Source organism: Bombina bombina, chromosome 5 (assembly GCF_027579735.1).
Source record: "Bombina bombina isolate aBomBom1 chromosome 5, aBomBom1.pri, whole genome shotgun sequence".
NCBI classification, from domain to species: Eukaryota; Metazoa; Chordata; class Amphibia; order Anura; family Bombinatoridae; genus Bombina; species Bombina bombina.
In genome coordinates this window covers 190,150,856-190,178,653 of record NC_069503.1, presented here as the reverse complement: position 1 = coordinate 190,178,653, position 27,798 = coordinate 190,150,856, and the positions used below count along the sequence as shown (strand labels likewise).

At 35.2% G+C, this 27,798-nt stretch overlaps 1 protein-coding gene across 2 annotated transcripts in view; it reads left to right on the top strand.

The window, feature by feature from the left end:
* CNPY1 (canopy FGF signaling regulator 1) overlaps nt 1–27,798 on the top strand; it is a 563,239-nt gene that overhangs the window by 511,342 nt on the left and 24,099 nt on the right. For both annotated transcript variants that reach the window (XM_053713812.1, XM_053713811.1), the window contains exons 4-5: nt 15,844–16,050; nt 16,684–16,780. In XM_053713812.1, coding sequence (XP_053569787.1) covers nt 15,844–16,050; nt 16,684–16,780 — 304 coding nt within the window. The remainder of the gene's footprint in view (nt 1–15,843; nt 16,051–16,683; nt 16,781–27,798) is intronic.

The window sequence follows — 27,798 nt, the reverse complement described above, 5'->3', positions numbered from 1 at the left end:
GGCTTCTATGGAACAGATTTGTAAGGTGGCTGCTTGGTCCTCTTTACATACTTTTGCAACATTTTACAAATTTGAGGTTTTTGCTTTGGCGGAAGCAGCTTTTGGGAGAAAGGTTCTGCAGGCTGTGGTGCCCTCTAGAGCTTGGGTATTTGTTCCCACAAGTAATGAATGAAGCAGTGGGCTCTCCTCCCATTAAGATGTAAAACATAAATTATGCTTACCTGATAATTTCATTTCCAACTGTGAGAGGAGAGTCCACTGCTCCCGCCCGTTTCTCTGGGGGGCGGACCTAAATTTAATCTTATTTTTCTGGCACCATTTATACTCTGATATTCTCCTACTGTTCCTTGTTCCCTTGGCAGAAGGGCCTTTGGCTGGGGTGTCTTTGCCTCCTCCTGATGGCCAGATTCTTAATTCCCACAAGTAATGAATGAAGCAGTGGACTCTCCTCCCACAGATGGAAATGAAATTATCAGGTAAGTATAATTTATGTTTTTCAGTGAAAAAATGGAAGTAAACTGAAAAGTCTCTTAAAACTACATGCTCTATCTGAATCATGAAAGTTTCATTTTAACTTTAGTGTTCCTTTAAAGGGATAGAAAGTTAAAAAAAAAATTGTGCATGGGTGCACTTCAATTTGAAATATAACTATGATTCCATTAGCAAAAATGCTTTTAGTAAAAGTTATTATTTTTACTCTTCAGCATATGCACATATCCTGTAAGGCCAGCTCTCTGACACGGTTTGATGTTTGAATATTGGTTCACATGCCTTCAAAGGATATGTGCGTATGCTGCAGAAAAACTAACAACTTTTACTAGAAGCATTTTTGCTAATGGAAGTATATTCTTAGCTCTCAAATTGAAATGCACCCATCCACATTGCAATTTTGACCTTTCTATCCCTTTATGTTAATTTTAACTGTTTAAAATGTTGTTTTTTGGCTAGTGTATTTTTGAGGGTATTTTGCTGCTAACTCAAGAAGGTGTGGTTCCTTCGGTTAGCTTTCTATATGAAGGATCAAAATGATTTTTGTATACAGTATTTAATTTTAAGGAACCTACCATCTTTCATTTGCAGAAGCTTCTCAAGCTTCTCATGCTCTTGTAGATTACTATGAAAACCAAGTCAAATAAGACCGGATATTGAATGAGTCAGTTGTTTCAGCCAATGCAACTTTAATTTTCTCTTTCAAGAGTAAATGTTTTCTTTCTGTCTTGACTACCTTGGCATCAAGTTTTTAGGTTTAGATTTTGGAGCTGTTCTTCATGATCTTTAATAGTTGTTGTTTTTTTTCTTGTCCCTTTAAAGGGTTACATTTCAATCATTTCATTATTCGTAAAGAAAAAAAGAAAGTTTTATCTACTTTTTGGTTTCTGTCTAAAAGTGCATTCATTTATATGCTTCTTGTTTTTTTACCCAGGCCATTTAAGATGAGAATAATGTAACTTCCCATCTGTACAGATCATTTACAGTTCCATAAGGTTACGGTGGAATGCATTTTCTATTAGTTGCTAGCCTTAATGGACTGGCCTCAGCTTATTATTAATATTATTATCAAGTATTTATAAAGCGCCAGCAGATTACGTAGCGCTATACAAGAAATAATGGAACATTACAGGGATGCATTAAATTACACAGACTTACCCTGCCCTTGAGCACAATCAGTAGTAGTTCACTTTAAATACAAAGTGGCCTACAGGTAGAGAGGCTCTCAAGCTTACAATCTAAAGGAGAGGGAATGGAGACAGAAGGTAAGGGAGAAGGGAAATATGTCTGATTTTAGGCAGTGTAAACTGAGAGTGAGTAAAATGTGTGGTGAGTACATGAGGGTTCTGTTTTATACATTATAAACTGGAGAATCTTAATGTCTCTTCATCTGAATGACATTTTTTTTATGGGAAGGAAACTGCTTATTACAATTTTCTCGTACTTCATACCCTTTAGAGAATTTGGGTGTTTTTTTATTTTGTACATACAAACTGGGCTTGATTCATGGGAATACAAGCTTGTCTTGTGTTTTCTTAAAGACAAGATTATATAAACTATTTAGTTAGATGTCTTCTATTCAAGCTTTATTCAGATTTTTGGGTCTTATGGTTCTACCATTGAAGGCTGCTACTTTTTAAATAACTTATTTTGCTTGATTGCACATAAGTAATCATAAATACAAGAAGCTGTCATTAAGGGTTCTCCCTATTTCTTTATGTTTTAGTTTTCACAACAGTTTTCCAAACCTAGGTCCTCGATTGTCATTTTCTTCTATAAAGGTAAGACGAGTCCACGGATTCATCCTTTACTTGTGGGATATTATCCTCCTGCTAACAGGAAGTGGCAAAGAGCACCACAGCAGAGCTGTCTATATAGCTCCTCCCTTAGCTCCACCCCCAGTCATTCTCTTTGCCTACTCTAAGTACTAGGAAGGGTAAAGTGAAAGAGGTGATAAAATGTGTTTCCACCATTTCCTCTCCTTCCTCGTTTGATTGCCAGAATCAAACAGGAGAGAGCTTCAGTGATTTTGATAGCACCTGCGTGGCCACGCAGGACTTGGTATGCAGACCTGGTGGACATGTCATCTCTTCCACCATGGACTCTGCCACTGAGACAGGACCTTCTGATTCAAGGTCCGTTCCAGCATCCAAATCTAGTTTCTCTGCGACTGACTGCTTGGAGATTGAACGCTTGATCTTATCCAAGCGGGGGTTCTCTGAGTCGGTCATAGATACCTTGATTCATGCTCGAAAGCCTGTCACCAGGAAAATTTATCATAAGATATGGCGTAAATATCTTTATTGGTGCGAATCCAAAGGCTACTCATGGAGTAAGATCAGGATTCCTAGGATTTTGTCCTTTCTCCAAGAAGCATTGGTGAAGGGGCTATCAGCTAGTTCCTTAAAGGGACAGATATCTGCTTTATCAATTCTACTGCACAAACATCTGGCAGATGTTCCAGACGTTCAGTTGTTCTGTCAGGCTTTAGTTAGAATCAAGCCTGTGTTTAAACCTGTTGCTCCGCCATGGAGTTTGAATTTAGTTCTTAAGGTTCTTCAAGGGGTTCAGTTTGAACCTATGCATTCCATAGATATTAAGCTTCTATCTTGGAAAGTTCTGTTTTTAGTTGCTATCTCTTCGGCTCGAAGAGTTTCTGAACTATCTGCATTGCAATGCGTCTCATCTTATCTTGTTTTCCATGCTGATAAGGTGGTTTTGCGTACCAAACCTGGATTCCTTCCTAAGGTTGTTACTAATAAGAATATTAATCAGGAAATTGTTGTTCTTTCTATGTGTCCTAATCCTTCCTCCAAGAAGGAGCGTCTATTGCACAACTTGGACGTGGTTCGTGCTTTAAAGTTTTACTTGCAAGCGACCAAAGATTTCCGTCAAACATCTTCTTTGTTTGTTGTCTATTCTGGAAAACGTAGAGGTCAAAAAGCTATGGCTACCTCTCTTGCCTTTTGGCTGAACAGCATAATCCGTTTGGCATACGAGACTGCTGGACAGCAGCCTCCTGAGAGAATTACAGCTCACTCTACTAGAGTGGTGGCTTCCACATGGGCTTTTAGAAATGATGCTTCTGTTGAACAGTTTTGTAAGGCTGCGACTTGGTCTTCGCTTCATACCTTTTGCAAATTTTACAAATTTGATACCTTTGCTTCTTCGGAGGCTATTTTTGGGAGAAAGGTTCTTCAAGCAGTGGTGCCTTCTGTTTAACCATCTGTCTTGTCCCTCCCGTTCATCCGTGTCCTGTAGCTTTGGTATTGTATCCCACAAGTAAAGGATGAATCTGTGGACTCATCTTATCTTTATAGAAGAAAAGTAAATTTATGCTTACCTGATAAATTAATTTCTTCCATGGTAAGACGAGTCCACGGCCCGCCCTGTCATTTTAAGACAGATTATATATATTTTTTTAATTTAAACTTCAGTCACCTCTGCACCTTGTAGTTTCTCCTTTTCCTTCCTGTACCTTCGGTCGAATGACTGGGGGTGGAGCTAAGGGAGGAGCTATATAGACAGCTCTGCTGTGGTGCTCTTTGCCACTTCCTGTTAGCAGGAGGATAATATCCCACAAGTAAAGCATGAATCCATGGACTCGTCTTACCATAGAAGAAATTAATTTATCAGGTAAGCATAAATTTAATTTTTTGTTAAATAATGGCTTCTTTATCATCTGTCAGTTTGGTTTTGTCAGTAATTCTCCTTTTTTAGGCTGCAACCATCCTTTAGGTAATATTTTTTTTAGGTTGCATGACTTATTTACAATATTTCTCCATTTATTATGTGTTTTTGCATTCTTATAATAATGCAAAACAACATCAGATTTACCTTTTTTATCTCCACTCTTGCACTTAATGACTTTGTTTTCAGACCATGCGGGACAGAATCTTTGGGTTCTCACAATGTTCTGCCAGAGGACCAGTTTAATTACAACTACATTATATAAACACACCAACATGTATACTTATTTGTATTTGAAAATGATATATATATAATGTATGTTACGAGTAAAGTCAGAAATTCGGATAATCTTAGGATTACCCAGGTAAAACTGACATTACCCCAGCGGCTGTGGGTAAAGCCCGATGTATAATCATACATCTGGCTTTACCTGGGTAATCCTAGGATTACCCAAAGATTTCTGGATAAAGCCTGTCTACACTATTTTTTTGCCTCTGCCTGGGGGGTTGAAGGGGTGCGCCCTGCTGATACTCTGGCTTCCCCCCCAAGTGAACCTTGGGGAGTGAGGATTGCAAGGGGGGCTTCACCCTACTTGAACCCCACAGGCAGAGGCAAAAAAGATAGTGAAGACTGGGAATTACAGCGCATCAAATATTTGTTTGATGCTGTGAATTGCAAGAACTATTGTTTTCAAAGGACGAAAATAGTGCTGTGATTAGCTTTATCCACAAGCGTTTGGATAATCCTAGGATTACCCGGGTAAAGCCCGATGTATGATCTTACATCAGGCTTTACCTACAGCCATTGGGTAATGTCAGGTTTACAAGGGTAATCCTAGAATTAACCAATATCTGATTTTACCTGCAACATGTGTGTATATGTATATATGTATATATATATATATATATATATATATTATATATATATAATATATATATATATATATATATATATATATACGATTTGCAGAGAAAAAAAAAAAAATGTTACACAACCAGCTCCAATCCACAGTTATAATGTAGGAGATGCAAGTTAGTGAATAAAAGAGATGGAGCGCATACACTGTCACTAAAACGCTATAAGTTACAATGTTCCTTGTTGATGTCAGAAGTCAGAGGAAAATGGGTGCGTTGGAAACAAATATTACAACGCACCCCATAAATTATCAGTTTCAGCACAAATTTTGGAACTAAACTTTAAGATCTTAACTAGATGGTACCTGATACCAAACAGATTGAACACTATTTTTACTCAACATAGTGGACTAATGGGGAACATGAAACATATATGGTGGAAATGTAGTAAAATCAGACCTTTGTGGGAGGAGGTGGAGAAATTAGGGAAACAACTATTTGGGAAAGAATATATACTACAACCCACACATGTACTCGTTAACGTGAAACCAGGCAAATATTGTAAAATTAGACTTGCAGTGTTGCAGATAGTGATAAAATGGAGCTAAATCCCTCATTTCCCGAAACTGGAAATCCCCCAATATACCCACATAGTAGATGTGGTTGTCACGAGTAGATGAGTTGTTTGCATTGGAGGGATACGGGTTTTATAAAAAAAAAAGAAATTAGAATTTTTCCATCTTATTTAATTCTACTGGGATGAATATAGGTTCAAACCCCCTCCAATTACTTAAGATACTGAAGTAGTGACTCCCCCTCCGTATTGAGCACCGTGTCCAAGGTTACTCTGTGATGAATATAGCGTAAGGGGTTTTTGGACTTTATTCTAAGGCATGACAGCAGAGTTGATATGTGGAGTAGGTCATCCATCGTCTCTCCATTTTTGCCTATCTTTGTCTCCCCCATCTCCCCCTCTACACCTGTAACTACCTTATCCCTATTCATCTCTAACTACCATTACCCACCTCTCTAAATGTCCTATCCCTCTTCTCTAGCCGACATTTATTAGTACTACTATAGACTCTTCAATGGTCGGTTACACTTCTCTCTTTCAGTAATCCTTTTACCACAGGAAGAAGATAATATTTTGAATTTTGTATTAGCCAAGCCAACATTGGACAACGGTGATTCAAATAGGTACAGACTTGTGAATGTGATGATCTTAGAGCCTATTACTTCAATGTTCCTCTCCCATCAGACATATATTGTATTGTTGATGGTGATATACCTGTTCTATTGTGTCTTGCAAAAAGATAAATAAAAAATAAAATAAAAATAAAACATTGATGGCTTCTGTATAGAGGTGGAGGGAGAATATACCTTCTGCTCAAGCCTTTTGGTTCTATAGTGCTAAGTTTGACTTTACAGGAGTGTGATTGAAAAAAATATCTGTTGATATATATATATTTCTTTACAGCAGCAGAGTAATAAGAAGGAGCATATTTAAATATGGTCTGCATTCCCCCCTCTCTGTAGATTGGTCTTTTCTTGGCTGTACATAATTTAATAGTAGCAGAAAGGGGAGCGCTGTATATATAGGCTGTTGAGGCATCATGGAGACAACTGTAAAGTTTCTGTCTACTTCAGTATTACTTTTTTTTTTTTTAAGTACTTAGATATGAATCTAATTTAGGTGTGATAAAATTGATGTATGTGTAAGTATAAGAATTGTTTAAAAAAACAGTTTGACAAGCAGCGCTAAAAAGCTAGGACCTATCCAAAGATTTACAAAATAATTATCAAACCCTCACAATTATTTAAATAAATGTGTATTATTTATTTATATAAATATCAAATCTCATAAAAAATGAATCTTATGATTTAGGATATAATCAAAATTCATTAAAATTATGGTGGAGATAAAAACTGAGATTAAAATCCTCCATGTCTCAAAATTAAATCAATGTAAATATTTGCATAGAAAATTAGCACATCTAGGCAAGAATCCCCGCTTGCTTTTTCCCAGAAATACTCCATATACAATGTTACCAATGCACAAGAGAATTCTGGGTAAGATATGCAAATTAGATATGCAAATTCTCAGTTTTTTGCTTCAAATACTGTTTTAACACAGCAATCCTTTTAACAGGATTATTGCAGCAATCCAGAAATCACTCACTAGACAGCCTGTTTCGTTCTTTTTGGAACTCATCAGTACGAGATAGAGTCCTGGGAAAAAGCAAGCAGGGAATCTTGCCTAGATGTGCTAATTTTCTATGCAAATATTTACATTGATTTAATTTTGAGACATGGAGGATTTTAATCTCAGTTTTTTTATCTCCACCATAATTTTAATGAATTTTGATTTAACCCTAAAAGTAGCTTTACCAATGCAGCAACCAGAAATCTATCTCCTACTGATGAGTTCCAAAAAGAACGAAACAGGCTGTCTAGTGAGTGATTTCTGGATTGCTGCAATAATCCTGTTAAAAGGATTGCTGTGTTAAAACAGTATTTGAAGCAGAAAAAACTGAGAATTTGCATATCTAATTTGCATATCTTACCCAGAATTCTCTTGTGCATTGGTAACATTGTATATGATGTATTTCTGGGAAAAAGCAAGCGGGGAATCTTGCTTAGATGTGCTAATTTTCTATGCAAATATTTACATTGATTTGATTTAGGATATATAAATATGTTGCATTAATAGAAGTTAAAAATCCTAAAAATGTGAAAAAGATATCAAATTGGGGACGTCTCCCTTAAATATGATCCATACACAATATAACCTGAAATTGTAAAAAAAAAAATTATCTATTGCAACAGTAACTCAGAAAAGAATACAATATTTTCCTTAGTAACAATGTTACTGCATTTCCTGCTGGAAAGACTGAATCTGTGTAGTATGCTCAATACAGTCTATCCACTTGATAATAGTCCTTTGTCTGTTGTAATATTGATCCTTTTCCCTTAAGGACCAAGTGCTTGTTTATCAGCTATCGGCTGAATCAATGGCGCTCCGGTTGTTCAGCATCACCTGTGTTTTCCCGATCTTTGCAGTCTTTTGTAGACTTTGACCTCCATTTCTGTAAGGTGAATTACCTCTTCCACTAGAACTGTTCTTTTGACACACTTGCATTTTAGGCAATTATTGCCCTCTTCATAAGTATCTCCATGGGTGTGGATCACAATTTTATCTATATGGCACACAGAAACTAACGCCCTCTAGCTGTGAAAAACTGTCAAATACATTCAGATAAGTAGCAGCCTTCAGGTGCTTAGAAATTATCATATAAGCCTACCTAGGTTAAGTTTTCAACTAAGAATACAATGAGAACAAAGCAAATTTGATGATAAAAGTACATTGGAAAGTTGTTCAAAATTGCATGCCCTATCTGATTTATGAACATTTCATTTTGACTAGACTGTCCCTTTAAATAAAAAATGAAAATTAAGTATTGCCATATACACTGATATTATTGCATTTGCTATAAATATACTTGCTTTTGTTGTAAAAAACTAACTACAGTCCATGGCCAAAAATATTAGCACCCCTGCATTTCTGTCAGATAATGCACCATTACGCCCAGAAAATTGTTTGCAATTACAAATGTTTAGGCATTCTCATGTTTATTTTGTTTGTATTGTGTGACACAAAAAAGTGGAGAAAAAAAAGCCAAATCTGACACATTCCATGCAAAACACCATAAAGGTACTGGACAAAATTATTGGCACCTTCTCAAAATTGTAAGAAATAATTGCATTCCAAGTTTGTGATGCTCCTGTAGTTTAAAATTAAAACTCACCTGTATCAATTAACATCAACTGACAATATAGAAATCACACAGGCAACCAGTTAAAATGGTGAAAAATCAACTCAACCTCTCTGTTGTGCGTGTCTGTGTGCCACACTGAGCATGCAGAAGAGAAAAAGCAGCAAATAATTGTCTGAGGATTTGAGAACAAAAATTAAGGAAAAGCATGGACAATCTCAATGTTATAAGTCCATCATCAGAGATATTAATGTTCCTTTGTCCACTGTGTGCAACATTGTCAAGAAATCTACAACCCATGGCACTGAAGCTAATCTCCCTGGATGTGGACAAAAGAGAAAAAATTATCAAAGATTGCATTGAAGGTATGTTCGAATGGTGGCTTAAGAACCTCAATCAACTTCCAGACAAATTTAAGCTGACCTTCAGGCACATGGTACAAATGTGTCAGCTTGCACTATGTTGCCATCTGAATGAAAAGGGACAGGAGGACCCCAACTGCTGACACAGAAACATAAAAAAGCCAGATTGGAGTTTGCCAAAACTTACTTGAGGAAGCCAAAATCCTTTTGGGAGTATGTGCTGTGGGACAGACGAAAACACAATTACAGCTTTTTGGTAAAGCCCATCATTCTACTGTTTTCAGAAAAAGAAATTAGGCTTTTAAAGAAAACAAATACAGTCTCTACAGTCAAACATGGTGGATGTTTTGGGGTTGCTTTGCTGCTTTAGGCACTGGGATGTCTTGGACTGTGTGCATGGCATTATGAAATCTGAAGACTACTACTATTATGTGCTGCAATGTAGGGCCCAGTGTCAGAAAGTTGGGTTTCTGTCAGAGGTCATGGGTCTTACAGTAGGACACTGACCTAAAGCACACATCAAAAAGCACCCTGAAATGGTTTAAGACAAAGCGCTGGAGAGTACTGAACTCACCAGCAATGAGTCCATATCTCAATCCTATAGAGCACCTGTGGAGAGATCTCAAAACAGCAGCTGTGCAAAGGAACCCCTTCCATCTGAGAGACCTGGAGCAGTTGGCGAAAAGAAGAGTGGTCTGAAACTTGTCTAGGTGGTCTCTTTGTAGGTACCTCAATCAGTCTGTGTGGTCATCATTAATACTATATCAACATATAGTATTAGGAGATAGATAGGAGACCCACTTTTAAGACTACCATTAACAGTGTATTTTTTTTATACATTAGACATCCAAGGTCACATTAACTTTCTTCTGTAAATAGGGAAACGTTATACCTATAGTACACAAATATGGTATACCTGTTATATACATAGTATAAGCTTATTAGGGCCTAATATATTTTTCTCCTCAGCCGGGAAACAGCATAAGTCCAGCCAAATTGAAAGGTAGGAAAGTTCGCTGTACAATGAACAGGTTAACTGAAGTTCTTACCCCACTCCGACCCGAAACTATGTAGAGGCCTCCATATAAGGGGTATAGAGTGATAATGCTTTCTGTAGAAAGTAGAAGGCCACTATATACTGCAGCTAACTGGTATGTCATTCCAGGCTGTGACCTCATGTGTCCAAATCACACTGCTGGTGTACAGAGGTATGGATAGTCGGTTTGATAAGAGATAAGAAGCAGCTGTGGACCATATAGCCCCATTTTACTAACTATGTATGATCGTTGCTGCAGCTCACTGGTAGGGGTTGTTAGTGAATCTACTTTGTGGTTTCATCTGGCTGTGCTGTTTGTCTAAGATGGCTGGCTTGCCACCTCCTCACACAGAAGATAAGAGTGGGCACTAACATTAAACTGATGGGAGTACGGGTCATTAAACGCTTTTGTACAAGGCTCAAGTCACACTCTCGGGGGTTGACCACCCCACCCAGAGCCACGCAGAGTGAGAAATGCCTGCCACAGTCACGATCACAAAGTTCACTGGTAAGTGCGACTGCAGTCCTTTGTGATCGACCTACTCCATTGCTCCTGTTTTTTCAGTAGGACTTGTGGTTGTGGATCTATTAGTAGGTTTGAGAAGGTGGATCAATCGATCAAATCTATCGGCCATCTTCCTTCTCAAAATCGTCCAAGAGGACTTGCAGGATGGTGGAGAAATCTTCCATTGTGAAAGATTGTGGAAGGATCTCGTGGTAAGGCCACCGCCAAAGATCTTAACGGTTCAGATCAGGGTTCTAAATTTAGAACAACAAAACAGCAATCTTAGTATTGTTTAGTTCACAAGGCTCTAGTGAATCTAAATCATTAGTGTTCTATAGTTGATGGTGCTGTATAATCAGATATTCGGCGCATATCTCATTCATCATTCAAAGGTTCTAATGTAGTGCAGCCATATTGGTTCGCTGCCCGGACATGCCCCCAATATTTAATTTTTCAATATAGGTGCCTATTTCAACAGGCAAAAGTTCTGATTTCAAATGACAAAGTAAAGGTAAAATGCCAAATTAGCAAGTAAATGGATATTCAGAAACACATTAAAGCAGAGGAAACTTTACTTTTTAATGCCCTTTTTAAGAACTTTAAAATCCAAGCTACAGCCTCAGGGAGTATGGAGAAAGCACAATGAATCAATGTATTTTCATTAAAGGGCCATAATACCCAAATGTTTTATACACTTGAAAGTGATGCAGTATAGCTGTAAAAAGCGGACTAGAAAATTCACTGAACATCTATATGTAAAAAAGAAAGATATTTTACCTCAAAAGTTTCTCAGTAGCCACATCCTATTGTAAAGGACTTCTATGCAGCAAATCAGTATGTCTGTCCCGGGACAGCCGAAGGATTGAGCCTTGTGTCACTCACATGTTATTTTCCCTATTCAGTGTAAGGAAGTTTACAATGAAATCTCATGAGAGTTAAGTGAGATCTTATGAGATCACAGTAAAAGAGTTAATGACCTCAGCACTGCTGATGCAGATTCGGCTGCTGTTCATTTCTTCATTTTTTTTTATTTTTTTTTTTACCTGCAGCTGAGTATAACTTTTTACACAGAACTTACTTTGCTGAGCTGAGGAGATTGTGAGGTAGAATATCTTCCTTCTTTTTTTACATAGAGATGCTCAGGTGATATTTTCCTGTCAGCTTTTTACAGTTATACTGCACCAGTTTCAAGTGATTTAGCATATGAGTATTATGTCTCTTTAATTCCGAAATTCAGTGTTAAAATGGTGAAGAGGTATATTTGATAATAGAAGTGAAATGCAATGTGTTTTTTTTAATTGTACGCCTGATCTTAATCCTGAAACTAATTTTGGACTTCTATTGAACACCTGCTCCTGGGTAAGTAAAAAAAAAAGTCCCCTTTTTTTATTAATGAAAATCCAATAAATAAATACTCATATATGCATCTCATTAAAATATAGGAACTTTTTCTTCCTTGTCATGCAGCATAACTTCAGATATCAACAGAAGCCAAACAGTGTACCCCACAAACCATGTTTAGCAAATATAATGCCAGATTCAAGAGTAGGGTCTGACTAGAATAGACTACACATCCAATGACCCTGCAACATGCTCAGCTCTGGGGTGCTTACTGGCACTTCACAAGAAGCTGTGCTGTCCCCAGAGTCACAGGCAGTTAACCCAGACAGGTCTGGGTGCAAGAACCATAGGGAAAATGGCAAAACAAATTAATACAACACACAGAGAAAGTCCAGCACTCACTTACAAGCGCTCAGCTAAGATTAAAAGCAAAATTGGAAGGGTTTTTACCGCATTTGGCCAAATGGGACAAGCCAGAGTACCACGTCAAGGTCCCTTCCAAAAACCTGGGGGACCCTAAAATAGCCACACAATGCAAGCTCTCAATACAACAAACTGGGAACAAGTGAAGGGTGCACAGGCTTATGTAATCACCCCCAGGACATATACAAAACACGGAAGGGGACTGCACTCTCAGACCGGACCAGGTACAATCCCATGACCCTGCAACATGCTCAGCCCTGGGTGCTCACTGGCACTCACAGGAAGCTGTGCTGTCCCCAGAGTCACAGGCAGATAATCCCAGACAGGCTCTGGGTGCAAGAACCATAGGGAAAATTACAAAACAAATTAATACAACACACAGAGAAAGTCCAGCACTCACAAGCTCTCTCTCCTTCTCTCTAGAGAGAGAGAGGAGAGAGAGGTGTGTGTGTATGTGTGTATATATTATATATATATATATATATATATACTGTATGTATGTGTCTATATAATTATATATATATAATATGTGTATATATATATATATATATATATACTATATACAGGTGGCCCGTCGTTTTACAACGGTTCAATTTACAACCGTTTCAGAATAACAACCTTTTCTTCCAGTCATGTGACTGCTATTGAAAAGCATTGAGAGCAGTGCATTTATTAAAATAGCCAGTAAGTGGAGCTGTCCGCTTGTGTTGCAGCAAAGCAAGCAAGCTGAAATTAATCAGTTTAACAAGACCTGAGCTATCGAGCAGCTTTGCAAAGGAACAAGATCTTCCTGTCTATAAATCAGTCCAGATTGGAATGCATAGAAAGAACTGTTTGCAGGGAAAATGCAAGTAAAGTCTGTGTTGGTGTGAATATTTTATTTAGGTTTATAATGCAGTTTAGCATTTAAAGTCTTCATTTCAAAGCTTTACAAATAATGTATTTGGGTGTTACTTTATGACAATTTTGAGAGGGGGCCTGGAACCTAACTCCCTCACTTCCCATTGACTTACATTATAAACTGGGTTTCAATTTACAAAGGTTTCGATTTACAACCATTCCTTATGGAACGCTAACCCCGGCCGTAAACTGAGGGCTTACCATGTATATATATTTATACACACTAAAATGTGTTAAATGAGGCCCAATGCATTATTGTGAATTTAACAATATAGCAATATATCTTGTGAAGCAAAACTGTATTGTAAATTGGTTAATTAAGTATTCTGATATATTTTAAGAAACTTGTCATGAATACATTTTTGTAGTGCTATGTACAATTATAAATCTGTGAGTCAGAACCTAATTACGTAGTTAACAAAATAAAGACAGCCTTTTTAGTGTCCCATTGCCCACTAATGCAGTGATTGGTTTTATCCATATTATTTGGTATGCATCCCTATAAGTATATGATTCTGCTATTGCATAAGAGTATTAGAGTTACATATTTAATTTTTTTGTAAATACTGCTTTGGCATTGGTTTTAATGCAAAAGCATGGAAATTGTGCTGCTATTAATTTACCATATTTTGTTACAAAATATTAGTTATTTCGGGATCTACAACTTTCTTCATCAATTATATTGATTGTACAGGTATCTGTCGAAGAAAAAATACTGTGCATTTGGAATCCCTGGTACTTTGAATTGGTGCTGCAAAGCTCAAATTATATTTACGGAGATTGACCTCTTAAAAATAAAGGTAGTAATAAAATAAAGTATTTCGGAATTAGACAATAAACAATTAGTATAAATTTGTATGAAGTGAATGTTATTCAGGGTGGCATACAGTAACTTTATTTAATATCAGTAAGCTTTTGTTTTATCATTTTTTTTTAAACGTTCTTTTAAATGTATAATTGAAAAAAAGCAGTAAAATGCCCCAGTATGAAATTATTTCGAAATAACAATACTGAAATAATTTTAATAGGAATGTATCCTCTGTCATAGATTTAACTAACTAAAAGAAACATAGATAAAACCTATAACTAAGAAAGACTAAATGAAAGGGATGCCTGAAAACATGCTAACGCTGCCTGTCTATAGATCACGTTTATATTATCTGATGCTGAATTATATCTGCTGGTTATGCCATCATTTTTCATATAAACGTTGTAGATGTCATAAATATTGAAGTTGATCAAGTTTACTTTATAAGCTGCCTTGAGCACTATTATGTATCGTACATAAAGTCAGGCATTACTTGCCAGGCATTAAATTACTCTAGTAATTCAATTATTGTAATTAATATTAAGTACAATTAATACTATTTAAATGTTAGAAGCAATGGCCAGTATTTTGCTGTACACTTCTATACATTCATTTTATGGTGACACATATTTTAAACTCCAGCTGCTTAAATAGTTTAATGACAAATGTTAATATCACATATTACATTTTAATGTATTGAGGTTTTTTTTGATCTCTAAAATAAATGAAAAGTCAGAATGCTGAATTTTTAATTGACAAATGAAACAAAAAGGTAGTCACAATTTTTAATTCTCCTGTCTGTATTTATTTGATCTGTGTCCAGATGGTGATGAAGCAAGGAAGCCCTTTGTGTAAATGAAGCACACATGTGAAAGTGCTTCTAATGTAGTCATTGAGACCGGAAGGGTTCATACTGTGTCTGAAAGGAGACAATAGAGACTGGATATATCAACATTGCAGAAATCTAGTTCATTTGTGATTCAGCTTCTTTGACTGTGGTTGTCATGAAAACTTCCTACTTTGATCAGCAGAGGGTGGAGAGAATGCCTTCTAAAGGCCCAAAAGATGCATCGTGATTGTTTACTGTGCACTTGGCTTCACACCCCTATTCTGGAAGAAGAAACATAGATAAGACCATCTTGCACCTTGACCTGTCTAGACTGGGGAGTGGGTTTTTATCCCAGTTTCCAAAAGTACTGGGTGCTCTTTGACCCTTTGAGTATTTGCTGTTGAGACTTTCACTAAGTATGTAGGTAGCACGTAAAAGCTTCACTTGAATTCTTGCCTAAGTCAGAAGGAAAGCAAATGAGACAAAGACATGGACCAGCTGTTCTGAAATAAAGCTGAAATAGTAGAACCTGGGAGAAGTTACATTCTGTAAGCATTTTTTTTTTCACAAAGCCCTTGGGGAGCGTTAAAACAGCTGCATTGAAGACTGTTCAGTAGCTAAGCTAAGCAACTCAGGCAAAGAGTTTGTAGGCTATGTAATTGTTACTTCTTTTGCAGATTGTGGCAGAAACACAAAAATAGATTTATTGTAGAATCATTTTACATTTCTTTGATTTTTTATGTAGACTTTTTAAATAGTTTCTTCACTTTGTTTTTGGTAAATGTATTGTTCATGACTTTTTCTTTTTTTTTTTTTACTTTTTCTACACCAAGGTTCCATTAGCAAAATCTGAATCGTACCTGACTGAAGTATTGGAAAACATATGTGAAAAAATGAATGATTATGGCCTTTATGTGCATCCAGAGACCAAGGAAAAATCATACAAAAGATTTGCTCCAAGAGAAGATGAAGGAATTGGCTCAGTAGATTTTCAAAATTTTCAGTTTAATCCTGAGGAGTCCAGTACTTTAAAGTTTGCGGTAAGCCATTCTGCTTAATTTATTTAACTATTGCTTCCACTTTTATTTTTATTTTTTTAATTGATTCAATATCTCTATATCATTTTATTCTGTAACTAGGTAATCAGAAAGTTTTCTTTATTTGTGGTCAAATCTAAAATTGTAGCTACAAATAGTATATAATGTTGAATTTTTGCTTATCGTGGTTTGATAGGATTAGAACAAAATGTTTTCTCTTTTGTATCCGTAATTTAATTAATTACTTAATATGACAATGATTTTAATTATCTACAGCTTTTCTTTGGATGCATGCATATACCTTGTATACAACAGATAACCGGATTCTTTTCATCTATCTTTTTTTGTTTATTATTTAAAAATGCTAAATGTGAACTGTTGACAAAGTTACAGAAGAGAATAACTACAGAAATGCATATGCATGTTTTCTGTTCAGTGTGATATCCTATATATAGTTCAAATATCTGAGTAATACTTAGTAATTAAAATATATGAACTATTGATACAATATAATTATTATGGTAATTATAATCTTATGTTTCATAACGGATGTACTCTAGAATGTTTATAAAATCTTTATTTTTATTGTGTTCATTTTGTTTATGTTGTCAATATGTCGTACTTTACTTATTCTAGTGTGAAGGAGTTGTAGAAGAGCATGAAGATGAACTTTTTTCACTTATTACCCAGGAGGCAGATCAACTTGCTGACAAGTTATGCACTGAGGAATCAGGTAGTGTTTCTGCAGCATGTTGTTTTTTTCAAACCTATTAGTGCTGTAGGCTGGCCTCATATGTACTATGTTGCATCAAAACCACACCCCTTCATAGAAATTTGCAAAATTACATTAATAGTTCACTGATTCAACGTATAATTTGTTTCCTTCCTAATCCATCAAAATGTGCATGTACTTCAATTACAAATTGTATGCCATTTCATAAGTTTTCATTTTTAATGCTCTTAATTAGTTGTGTATGAAAGTAAAATGTAGTGTAATATGTACAATTAGGGCCTACATGTTTTTGCATGCCCGTGCTTCTGTACGAATGTTTGTTCATGTATTTATTTTAATTTTGTCATAAATATAATATAGCTAATAAAATAATTACAAACACTGCGACAAACGTGTGAAAAATATAAACATAATATCTTTAAAAAAAAAATACTTTACTAATGTCAGGTTTGTTTATTATGTCTATAGCAACTTTTCAATACATTTGGAACAACATCATAATATTTGTTCCTTTATTCTAAATTACCCACATTTTATATAACCACTTGTGTTTCAAGTAATAAAAATCAAAACATGCAATAAACTCAATTTGCTCGCCTTGCAGAAGATAATACCTGTTTTCAGTAGTCAGAAAGTGTAGTGTGCCAGATCACATAGAGACAGGCAGTTTTATAAAAGAAAAAAAATGTATTATGTATCCTAGATAAAATATTGATTTTAGAACCAATGACATCTTAAAATGAAGGCCTGGGATCTTGGTATGTAAAAGAAAAAACCCTGAGGTTTTAAATAAATATTTAATCTTAACAGTGTGTGCTTATAGATCTCCATTCTTGCAGCTGAGTTTTTAAATGAAGTTGATAGAAGTTTGACATTTTCTATACAGTTCTCTATCTATGGAACCATGCAGGTAAACTACAAGATGATCTAACTCCTGCTGATGTGTAACTATTCACAAAAAATATTATTCAGGATTCTTTAAAAAGAATCATTGGTTGAAATATTTATAGACAAATTGTATCTTTAAGCTTTTATATACATGGCAACATCTTATTTATTGATAATTAAGAGCCGTGCTAAAAATGTTTGTCTATCTTAGACGCACTTTTATGAGTTTACATTTTTAAATGTTAAAAAAAAAAAATACTTTATCATACTTGCACTAAAAATATATTTTTATTCAAGAGTTTAAAACAGATAAACAGATACTGTAGTTCAAAACTATGTAATTATTTTAATGAAACATATTTAGTAAACAAAGTATTAAGCATCATTGAAAACTATATTTGTTATATAGAGATTTTTTTATATTACAAAAGGTATCTTTTTATATAATCAAAAGGTAATTTTTTTATATCATTAGATTTTTAAATTAATCTAATTTAATTATTTAGTGTATATTTTTAACTAAAATTTAAAAAAAAAAGTTAAATGAATTTCAAAATTCAGAAAATATATTTTGACATTATCTATTGTAATGACCAAAACTGGCATCTTTCACCTATTAAGCAAAAGTGTCTAAATTGACATTTAGGATTTATAAACTGGTAGTGGACCATACATTTCATATTTTTCTAAATGGCTAAAAAAAATTATTTTGAAGCCACTGATCTATCAGGCGTATCACAAACAGGAATACTTTTTTTTTCTTGAAGCCTTTCGTGCTCAAAGAACGTATTAAAGAGGTCTTTTATTTTTGTAACTAACTTCAAAACTCTGTTAATACAGTGAAATACACAACGTAAATTATATTCTTGCTACATAATATATTTAAATCGCAATTGTATGTTTATTATTTATATTGGCTACTGGTCCCAAATAGTCTAAACCTTTTTTTAAGCATTAAAAGGTTTTAAAAATATTTTTATGGGAAACCGGTATAAAAAAGAAAACCACACACTACTTATCCAGTAGTTCATTCATTTTATTTTATATGTTTAAATTTGACATGGGGTAATGCAATTTTACTTTAAAAAGATCAACTCCAGGCCCTGTAGGCCTTGAACAAGACATGATTTAAATATATGTCTACTAGAGCATCATCTTTACTATTAAAAGGCTTTTGGAGAAGACTAAAGTTGTTCACAATATTGCACTTTTTAACATGCTATGTAGTTTTTGTGATAAATAATAATAGCTATGATAGTTTGAGGTTAACTAAAAAATGTCTGTTTATTTCTACTATAATAATAAATAATCTTTTTTGCTAGTTTTGAGGAAAGTCTTTTTCAAAGTAAGAAATAGTAAACAGACTTCTACAGTGCATATATTGATTTTATTCTCATTGTATTTTAAAATATTTAAGTACTGTGCAATAGAAATTATTATTCTTTTTTTTATTTTGTTTATCTGTTCTAACATAAACTCTTTATAGAAAATATTATTTTCATGATTAAATTGATGCAAGAAATCCATGTTAATTCTAGTTATACGTTGGCTCTGAAAATTTAGTTTTTGTAGCGAATGTTGTCATAGTATAAAATAAATATAAAGTTTAGAAAGCTATAGGCTTATTTATATGAGGTCAGCTTGCTAGGAGGTCTAATGTGTGCAAATTATTGCTATTCTTTTCTACAAATTCCACAGCAATAATAAACCATTTGATAAGCTTGCTAAAGGATTGTAATGGAACCCAGTGTGTGTTAAACATTTTTTCTATTAGTGAAATAAAAGTCAAACTCCCTGTTCCAGAGAATTTGAGAGAAGTAAATCAAAGCTTACACTAGTTTAATTAGGATTAACCTACCTATGGGCCAGTGGCATTTTGAGCCAGCAAAAATGGATGTATATGGATGTGAAATTAGTCATTTTCGTGTAATATGTATTATTAATGGGAAAATATAAGATCAACCACATTTTTTAAACTGTAACAAATATAAAGATGCTATTCGCTGGCTAGTGGCCCATTTTAGTCCTAGATTATGAGTGGAGCGCTAATTATTGCTCATGCTCGTGTTCTAACTGTGCTTGACTTTTGCGTGCGTCAGATACCGCGCATATTACAAGTTGAAAGTAAAAAGTGCTTGCTTGCTAAGCTATCCCGATGTGTACAAAAAGCTGAAGTTCTGATCATTTTAATATATTCCTCTATACACTTCAATGGAGCGCGAAAAGTGGGAAAAAGCCTAACACCCTACTTGCGCGTAAACACGATCGAGTTTTCTTAAGTGCGCTAACCCAACATGAATTACTAATATTTCAAATTCTGGTGTTCTTCACATAGCAGAATGTCCTATTTATTATTAAATACATATTTCTACATATATCTTATGGTATTTTGGTACAATATATATCTATACCTATTCATATTCCCCTATGTGAAGAACATTGAGAAGTGAAATATTTACAGTAAATACTTTAGTTAACACTTTATTAAATATGAATATTGCATAAAAATGATTTTACGTGTTTTCAGCTACTTAACTACAAAGGGTTCCAATGCACTTATATATATGTCTATATATGAATACATGTGTTTATATATGTTTTACTGTATCTTTACTGTACATATTTTGCGTTCCAATCTTCTTCACTTACAGGATAATGTCCTTTTTATTCTTTAATACATATTTATATATTTATGTGTATAATATACCTATACCTGTACATCTATTCCTATAGATATAAGGTATAGATATGTATTTTACATGAACAGTATCAGATATATATATAGACAAATATATTTAATAATAAAAAGTTTGTTTTCTTTGTGAAGAACATAGGAATGTAAAATATGCGTTTTGCGCATTACGTTTCTCAATATACATTATAACACGGTCAGGTTAGCGCACATGAGAACTTAATATTGTTAAGGCACATTATTACAATATTACATATAAAACATTTAATATTTCTATATAAAATATTTAAAAAAGAATATAAATTATTGAAAATTATTAAACATACTGTAAAATATATAGATATAATCTATGGATTATTTATCTAAATTTAGAAACGCAATGCACAAAACGCATATTTTACATTCCTATGTTCTACACATAGAAAATAATGTGCATTTTATTAAATATGTGTATGTATGTATATATAATACAGTATATATATGTTTGTGTATATATTTGATACTGTTCATGTAAAAAAAAATAATATATATATATATATATATATATATTTCTATAGGAATAGATATGCAGGTATATGTATATACATTAAAATACATGTAGAAATATGTATTTAAGAATGAAAAGTACATTAGCCTGTATGCAAAGAACATTGGATGGAATGTGAAATGTGTACAGTAAAACATAAATACATATGTACACACATATATAATTATATACATATTCAGACTTATGTATGTATCTCTGTGTTAAAGCCCTTGCAGTCATTTTTTCTTTTCTAAAAACTGAGACCTCATTACTTTTGAGCCCTTATAACTTTTTATTGCAATTTTCTTTTTTTTTTTTTTATTGGATCGTGTTATTATGAGTATAACCGTATTTTACATGTATTTTTGATACATTTTGTAACATTTTGTATTTGAGCATAACAGTTAACCAGAGCTCTAAAGGCCTGCTAACCCAGTGTTTGTTAAATTCAATTGCTTTCAACCAAATATCACTTGCGTGCAACAGTTAGCGCTCCACCCGTAATCTGGTCATTAGGGAGTATCCACATAAATAAGTACAAGTTTTAGCTTTTGAGTCTGGATGCTACATAAATTATGTAATATCAGGGATAGCTCCTCTCATGTCATTTCCTGACGAGAACTATTTAATAATATTCCTCGTAAGGAAAATCAATACAAAGCTATGTATATATGTATGTAGGCACTCCTTCCTTGAAATACTTAGCCCTTTTAATAGAAATTAAAAAAGCAAAAATGTGTTCCCCCTACCCCTTTACTACATGCAAGCACCAATACAACAATGTCTGTGCCACCTTACTCAGGAGCTTTACATACAAAAATATAAATTCAGAATGTTTCTTGGAAGAACATAGATTTTAAGTTTGAGATGTCAATCAGTTTTTATGTCATTTTCTATTGTGTAAACAGCATCTGAGTCACTTTATTACAAATGCCAAGCTCAAACACTTTACAAATTACCATCAGTTCTTCAAAGTGAAGGTTTCTATACATCTTTTCTAGTACATATTAGGTGAAAATGAGACGGTAAGCAGAAAATAAACAGGATTTAAATATTTTACCATACAGTATTAGATAAGTTTAAGATTTATTCAAATTTCTGATTCAGTGACGAATGGCTTAAATCATTTTGATAATGTATGAATGCTCTTACCACTTCTTAGACGCTTAGCCTAGAAAACAAAGGGTAACAAAATACCTTCAAATGCATATTTACATAGAGAAGAATGTACAGTATGTTTTGAACCCTAAAAGCAACAAGAATGCAAAATAAATGTAGCAGTTTCTGCCAGTTGACTATTATGACTATGATGATCACTTGACAGGAATATGAAACCCCATACTGCAATATGGCCTTGTCCTTTTGCAAATAAATATTTTTAAATAAATATTTTTATATGGTGTGGGGCATGATAGGGCTTTTTATTTATTTTTTACATGCTCCAGTCTTTCTAAATTAGGTTCTATGAGAATGTTGAATTTGAGGTTTTTGCTATCGAAGGATCCAGAACCTTTGAGAGAGGGTGATTGTTTTTGTTTCTTTCATCTGTAGAACTGATTTCATATCCCATGGAGGAATGGTAATTGGCAAATTATTTTCAGAGGGAAAGAATGTGAAAACTCAAGAAAACCTATCTTCCATTTAAAAGAGCAGCAGCTAATGGCGAAATGAGAGGTTGATATATTTATATAAAATTTAAGAGCTAATCAGAATATTACAGAGCCAAACACACATTTTTAGGAACCAGAGAAATAATATATATGCAGATACATATGGAATAGTACAAAAATATTGGAGCCACAAGTAAAATTTTAAGAACTGTGGTTCCTGAGATTTGTTAGGCCCTTAGGCTAAACCTATATCAACACCACTCCAAGATATTTTAATGAAAATAATTTACACCTTTAAGCAAAAACAAGCCTTGGCTATTAAGTGATTACATCCTCACTACCAGGTAGACCTACCTTTGTCTGAAAACCACTTGTACCTTAGAACGAAGGGTTCAGCACAAAACTATCAGTGCAAGCAAAATCTTTTTTATGGAAAGGACCTTGAGACAGGAGACTGAGAAAGTAAACTGTAATTTTACCCCAACAGAAAATACATATTTTAAAACTATTTCCCCCTTTACCAGGCAGTAACCTGCAGTATGGTCATCTGTTTGTCCCACTTGAACTTTTGAGATATCTGAAGGTTCAGAGTCTTCATAGAAAAGATGCTTGGGATATATTCATCTGGCACACTGCTTGGACACATAATTGCTTTGAAGCCATGAGATATATTTTACATTGTACCACTTTCAGGAAGTTTCCAAACAAAATCATTCATGTAACGAGACCATTAACCTGGATGAATAGTATAGATACTCAAGAAGCATGTTTTACAATTTTGAAGACTTGGAGTGTGAATTATCCCACCCGAGGGATACTAGAAACCTTCCTCATTGCTGACCTGTTTTCCTATGATCATCATATAGTTTGTGTTGTGTATTGATATATATCTTTTTGCTGGTAATCTATTATTATTATTAATAATAATAACAACAATGTGATCAAATTAAAAAGAAAGTAGGGAATGCTTTCTAGGTCTTCACTAGGGAGATCCACTCCTTTGAACCCACTCTTCTTTTATAGTTTTGTTTATTTTATATTTAATCTCTTCAATTCTGAAGGAACTCTCAGAGCTTCTTATAACAGGGTCATCAATGATAAATCCATATTGTTTACATTAAAATACATCATCTTGATTCAACAAAAATGTGTATTGTGTGTTTACTACAAATTCTGCTACAAGCATGAAAGCAATACTAAATTATGGTGTATATAAAATCAGATTAATAGGGGTACACTTAATGATCAAGTACTTAATCTATTCATTTGCTGGATATGCAAGTTATATATGCATAACCTGTAAACAGATGGAGTAGACTTTTAAAGGTTTGCTCTGCCTACTTATCCATGGGATCCTTGGAGGAGCCATTCTTCAAAGGATTAGTACCTTTCTTGGATAAAGTTGAAATTGGCAAATATTACATTAAAAACATCTCATAATTTTACAACATTCAGATAAGATTCAAGCTAGTCAAAAGATGATGTCTGACTACATAATGTCAGGAACTGTCCTTTGCAGGTATTGAACCTTGGTCTCCCTTTTACTTAGATGTGCCACTCTGAATTCAGATATTTTCTGGTGCTTCGATAATGTCAGATATCTTTCCATTTTGCCTCTGGCCCATCCCACTTTCCCTTTAAATCTTGTACGCACCTTTTCTCAGGTGCTTAGAATTTTGTAATTGTTGTGTCTCATGCAAGATTGCTTCCCTAAGATCCCTTTGGCATTGAATGTCTGTATCTGGATTTATCTCTGTTTAATGTTCAAAAGCTCCTAGCCATCTTACAGGATTTAAAGTAAGATCTTGTCAAAAATAATATTCTCCTTCCTAAAGATCTTCAAGTGGTTTCAATGATCTACAGGTCTCTCAAAACTGCAGCTCCACTATCTTCAGAGGAGGATTTTTCCTGTTAGCTCCAGTGTCCTGTTCTCTACTACAAAGCAGTCCTCTCAATTATAGTCTGTATGCCGCAATAGGGTGTTCTCATCAACCAATGTTGAGATGTTAGAGACCACTGAGCCATCCACCACTGAAGATTCTTCATACAGTGAGGTGTGTTTCCTAGATTCTTCTGTTCCTACGTATGCAGTTTTCCCGAGTTCCGCTCCTCCACCTGTAAGGGGTTTGTTTCCCCCAGAGGTTACTACGCAGTTCCACATGGCCATCTCTTCGGCCTTAGCGACGTTACCTCTTACTGCTCCGAGCAAGTGAAGGGTTAATCCAGGCTCTCCTGCCCAAGGACCGTCGTGTAAAATGACAAGTGGGTCCGATCAGTTCTCTGGGGATGCGGTTCCCTCTGAGGCTTCAGAGGTAGAACCATCAGGGTTGGAGTCTACGGACTTAATTCCTCCGACTTCAGAGGGCTTAGTGTTTAGATTTAGATTGCCATGCCTGTGTTTACTTCTGACAGAGGTTTTGGCGATGTTAGAGGTTCCCAGTACTGATCCGTCAGTTGAATCTCAATCCTCTAAATCGGATAACAATCTTGTCTAGACGAGTAGAGAGGGATGGTGATCCTATTCCTTATCATCTTGATTTTCTTTTTGTTTTATTGTTTATTTAGAATCCCAGTTCCTAGCTCTATGGGGGGTTTGTGTCATGTGACAGGCTGGACCTGTTTTTGTTTGTACACTCCTTTCAGTTTTCAGTTTTGGGCACTTGCCTATTTTTTTTTAGCTTTCTATTCCGTTTCGGATAGTTTTCTGTTTTTAGATCTCTGGGTTGGTATAGAAACTCTTCTTAGAAAGATGTTTTGTTGCAGGGGAATTTTTGTTACTATCTATTTAGATGGTCGAGATTCTTGGTAACTTCCTGTGGAAGCATGTAGATCTTTGATTGGGGTTATGGTTCCCCTGATAATTTTGGAAAAAAAATTAAGCATCTGAGCTTATATTCTTTAATTGATTATTCTCAGTTTTTCTAATTTAAGAATTTTCTGTTTAGCCCTTGAGGGTTCTGGCAGATACGTTGTATCCTAGGTGACAGACAGGACCTGTTGTGGGTACTATTTAAGTCTGCTCCTTCCTTCTACACAGGATAAGGAGTTTTTGTTTTTCTAGCTTTCCAGCCCAGGCACAGCAGGTTCATCTATCCTAGGGAACAGGCTGTACCTGTTTTAGTTATATCTTGGATGGGTGCTTGATTCTGGATCATATGGATCTAGGGGTCCTAGAGGCCGAACCTAGGCTTCTTTTTTTGGGCAGTCTCTCTTCTCTTGGTTTGCAGAGAGAGGGAAGTTTTTTGGGTGACTTTGGAGTCATTGTCCCGGTATCTATTGCACTGTGGGAATATTTTCTTTCCACTGTTGGAACATGGTCCAATAAGGGGAGGGACTTCCCGTCCTAATTGGGTTGCATGATTTTTTTTTTTTTAATTATTTTATTATCAGAGATCAGGAACAGGTACAAAGTTTCATGCAATTACAGAGTCGTTACATCTGTGACGCAAATGCAGTATCACCTTTCATTTAGGTTAAAGTTAGTACATATAGTTTCAAATACAATAATAAGTCCTTACTGGGCCTCATGATAGTCATTTTTCATTATTTAACCCCCTGTATATGCTTTGGCATTCTACTTATTGCTTCTCAAGTTGCTAACCGTATCCTGTCGTTCCTTTCTCTCTTAACATTTATATCATTTTTAAACATGTAAAAAACAACAGTACGTAATATTCCCTATCTATATTTGGCTTACGTGCACTTGAGAGGGTGGCAGACTTCCCTGGGGCTGAAAAAAATAAAAAAATAAAAATATATATATAAAAAAAAATTATATATATATATTTATCTCTCTCCACCCCCCTCCCCACCACCAGACATCCCACATGTCAACACTGCAGTCTCAAAATCTGTGAGATTAAGATCTCACCCCCTCTCCATCCCTCATGGGTGTCTCATTGTCATATAGCGCTTTCAATTCTCCCCTTAGAGAGAAGGACTTCTGTCTGAGAGAACGGTCCAAGGATTTGTCTTTGTATCATAGGATTTTGAGTTTATAAAAAAGGTGCCCATTTAGTTAGAAATTGCAATGTCTAGTTTAACATCAAACTGTTCAGTGAATAGTTGTTTGTAGAGTTTGCGTTTAAACTGTCGGATTGTAGGGGGTTTCCTGTTTATCCACATACATAATTCCCTGATGAAGTGCTTGTTGTAAAGCAGGAAACGCGTCGGATGCAGCACCTGTGTGCTGAGGTTGTATGAATTTTACAAATGTGTGCCTTCTAAGATTGGAGTTTTAACCAAGTTTCAATAAATTTTTCTAATTTTACTATATCTAATATTGGTACAGCCTGCAATTTCTTTCCTTCTCTTTACATGGACTGACACATACATAATATGCAGTTTCTAGTTATCAATATTATCAGTGTCAGTAGAGTATGGTATCTGCGTGGGAGCTCAGTTCAGCGAAAAATGCAAACCCTAAGTGTAGTGTAATGGAGATTCCCATCGTGCTTTTGAGCCAATATTGAATTCTGGCCCAGAATTGTCTTATGGGAGGGCAGAAATAGAAATAGTGGGGTACACTCGGGGCCGCTACCCTGCACTTTCCGCAGCTATTTGGCTGCTGCAGGTGCCACTTAGTCTATCTGGTGTAATATAGTCAAAGTGTATCATTCGCACTTGTGCTTCTCACAGCGGAATACTCAGTGTCGCTTTTTTTGTTAAATCTAAACTTTTTTGTATGTCAGTATAAGAAATGTCCCCTGCCCCTCTTACAGTCCATATGTCCAGGGTCCTTGTCTGTTGGTCAGTCGTTATTTTGCGAATCAGAGTTCTATATTTATCAGCCATAGAGAAGTTCCCTAGTGTGAAGGCTGCCTGCGTTATGGCAAACATCGGGGCATCCCAGAAGTTTGGGTCCTCCTGTTTGAGACTGTCAATGTAGTGGCGTATCTGAAGATAGGCATAGAACTGATTATTGGGAATGTTATACCTCCTGCTCAAGTTATGGAACGTCCTGACTGTGCGTAGCAGAGGATCCAATAGGTCCCCTACTATCCTGATCCCCCTCTCTCTCCACTGTTTGAATGGCAAGGTGTCAGTACCTGCCGGGAAGTCTAAATTACCTATTACGGGGAGTAATCTAGGAGAGGGGCACCTGCACCCCAAGAATTTATGAGACCGACGCCAGGCTACCAGGGGGTCTTTGTAAAGAATAGAGGTTTTAATATGTTGGGGGAGTTTCACCCACCCTCAGATATGGCAGATATGAAAGATCTATAGGTTTCAGGACTGCATTTTCTAGGTCCGCATCACAAAAATGCGAGGTGCCCAGTTGCCAATCCAGCACCTGTCTAAT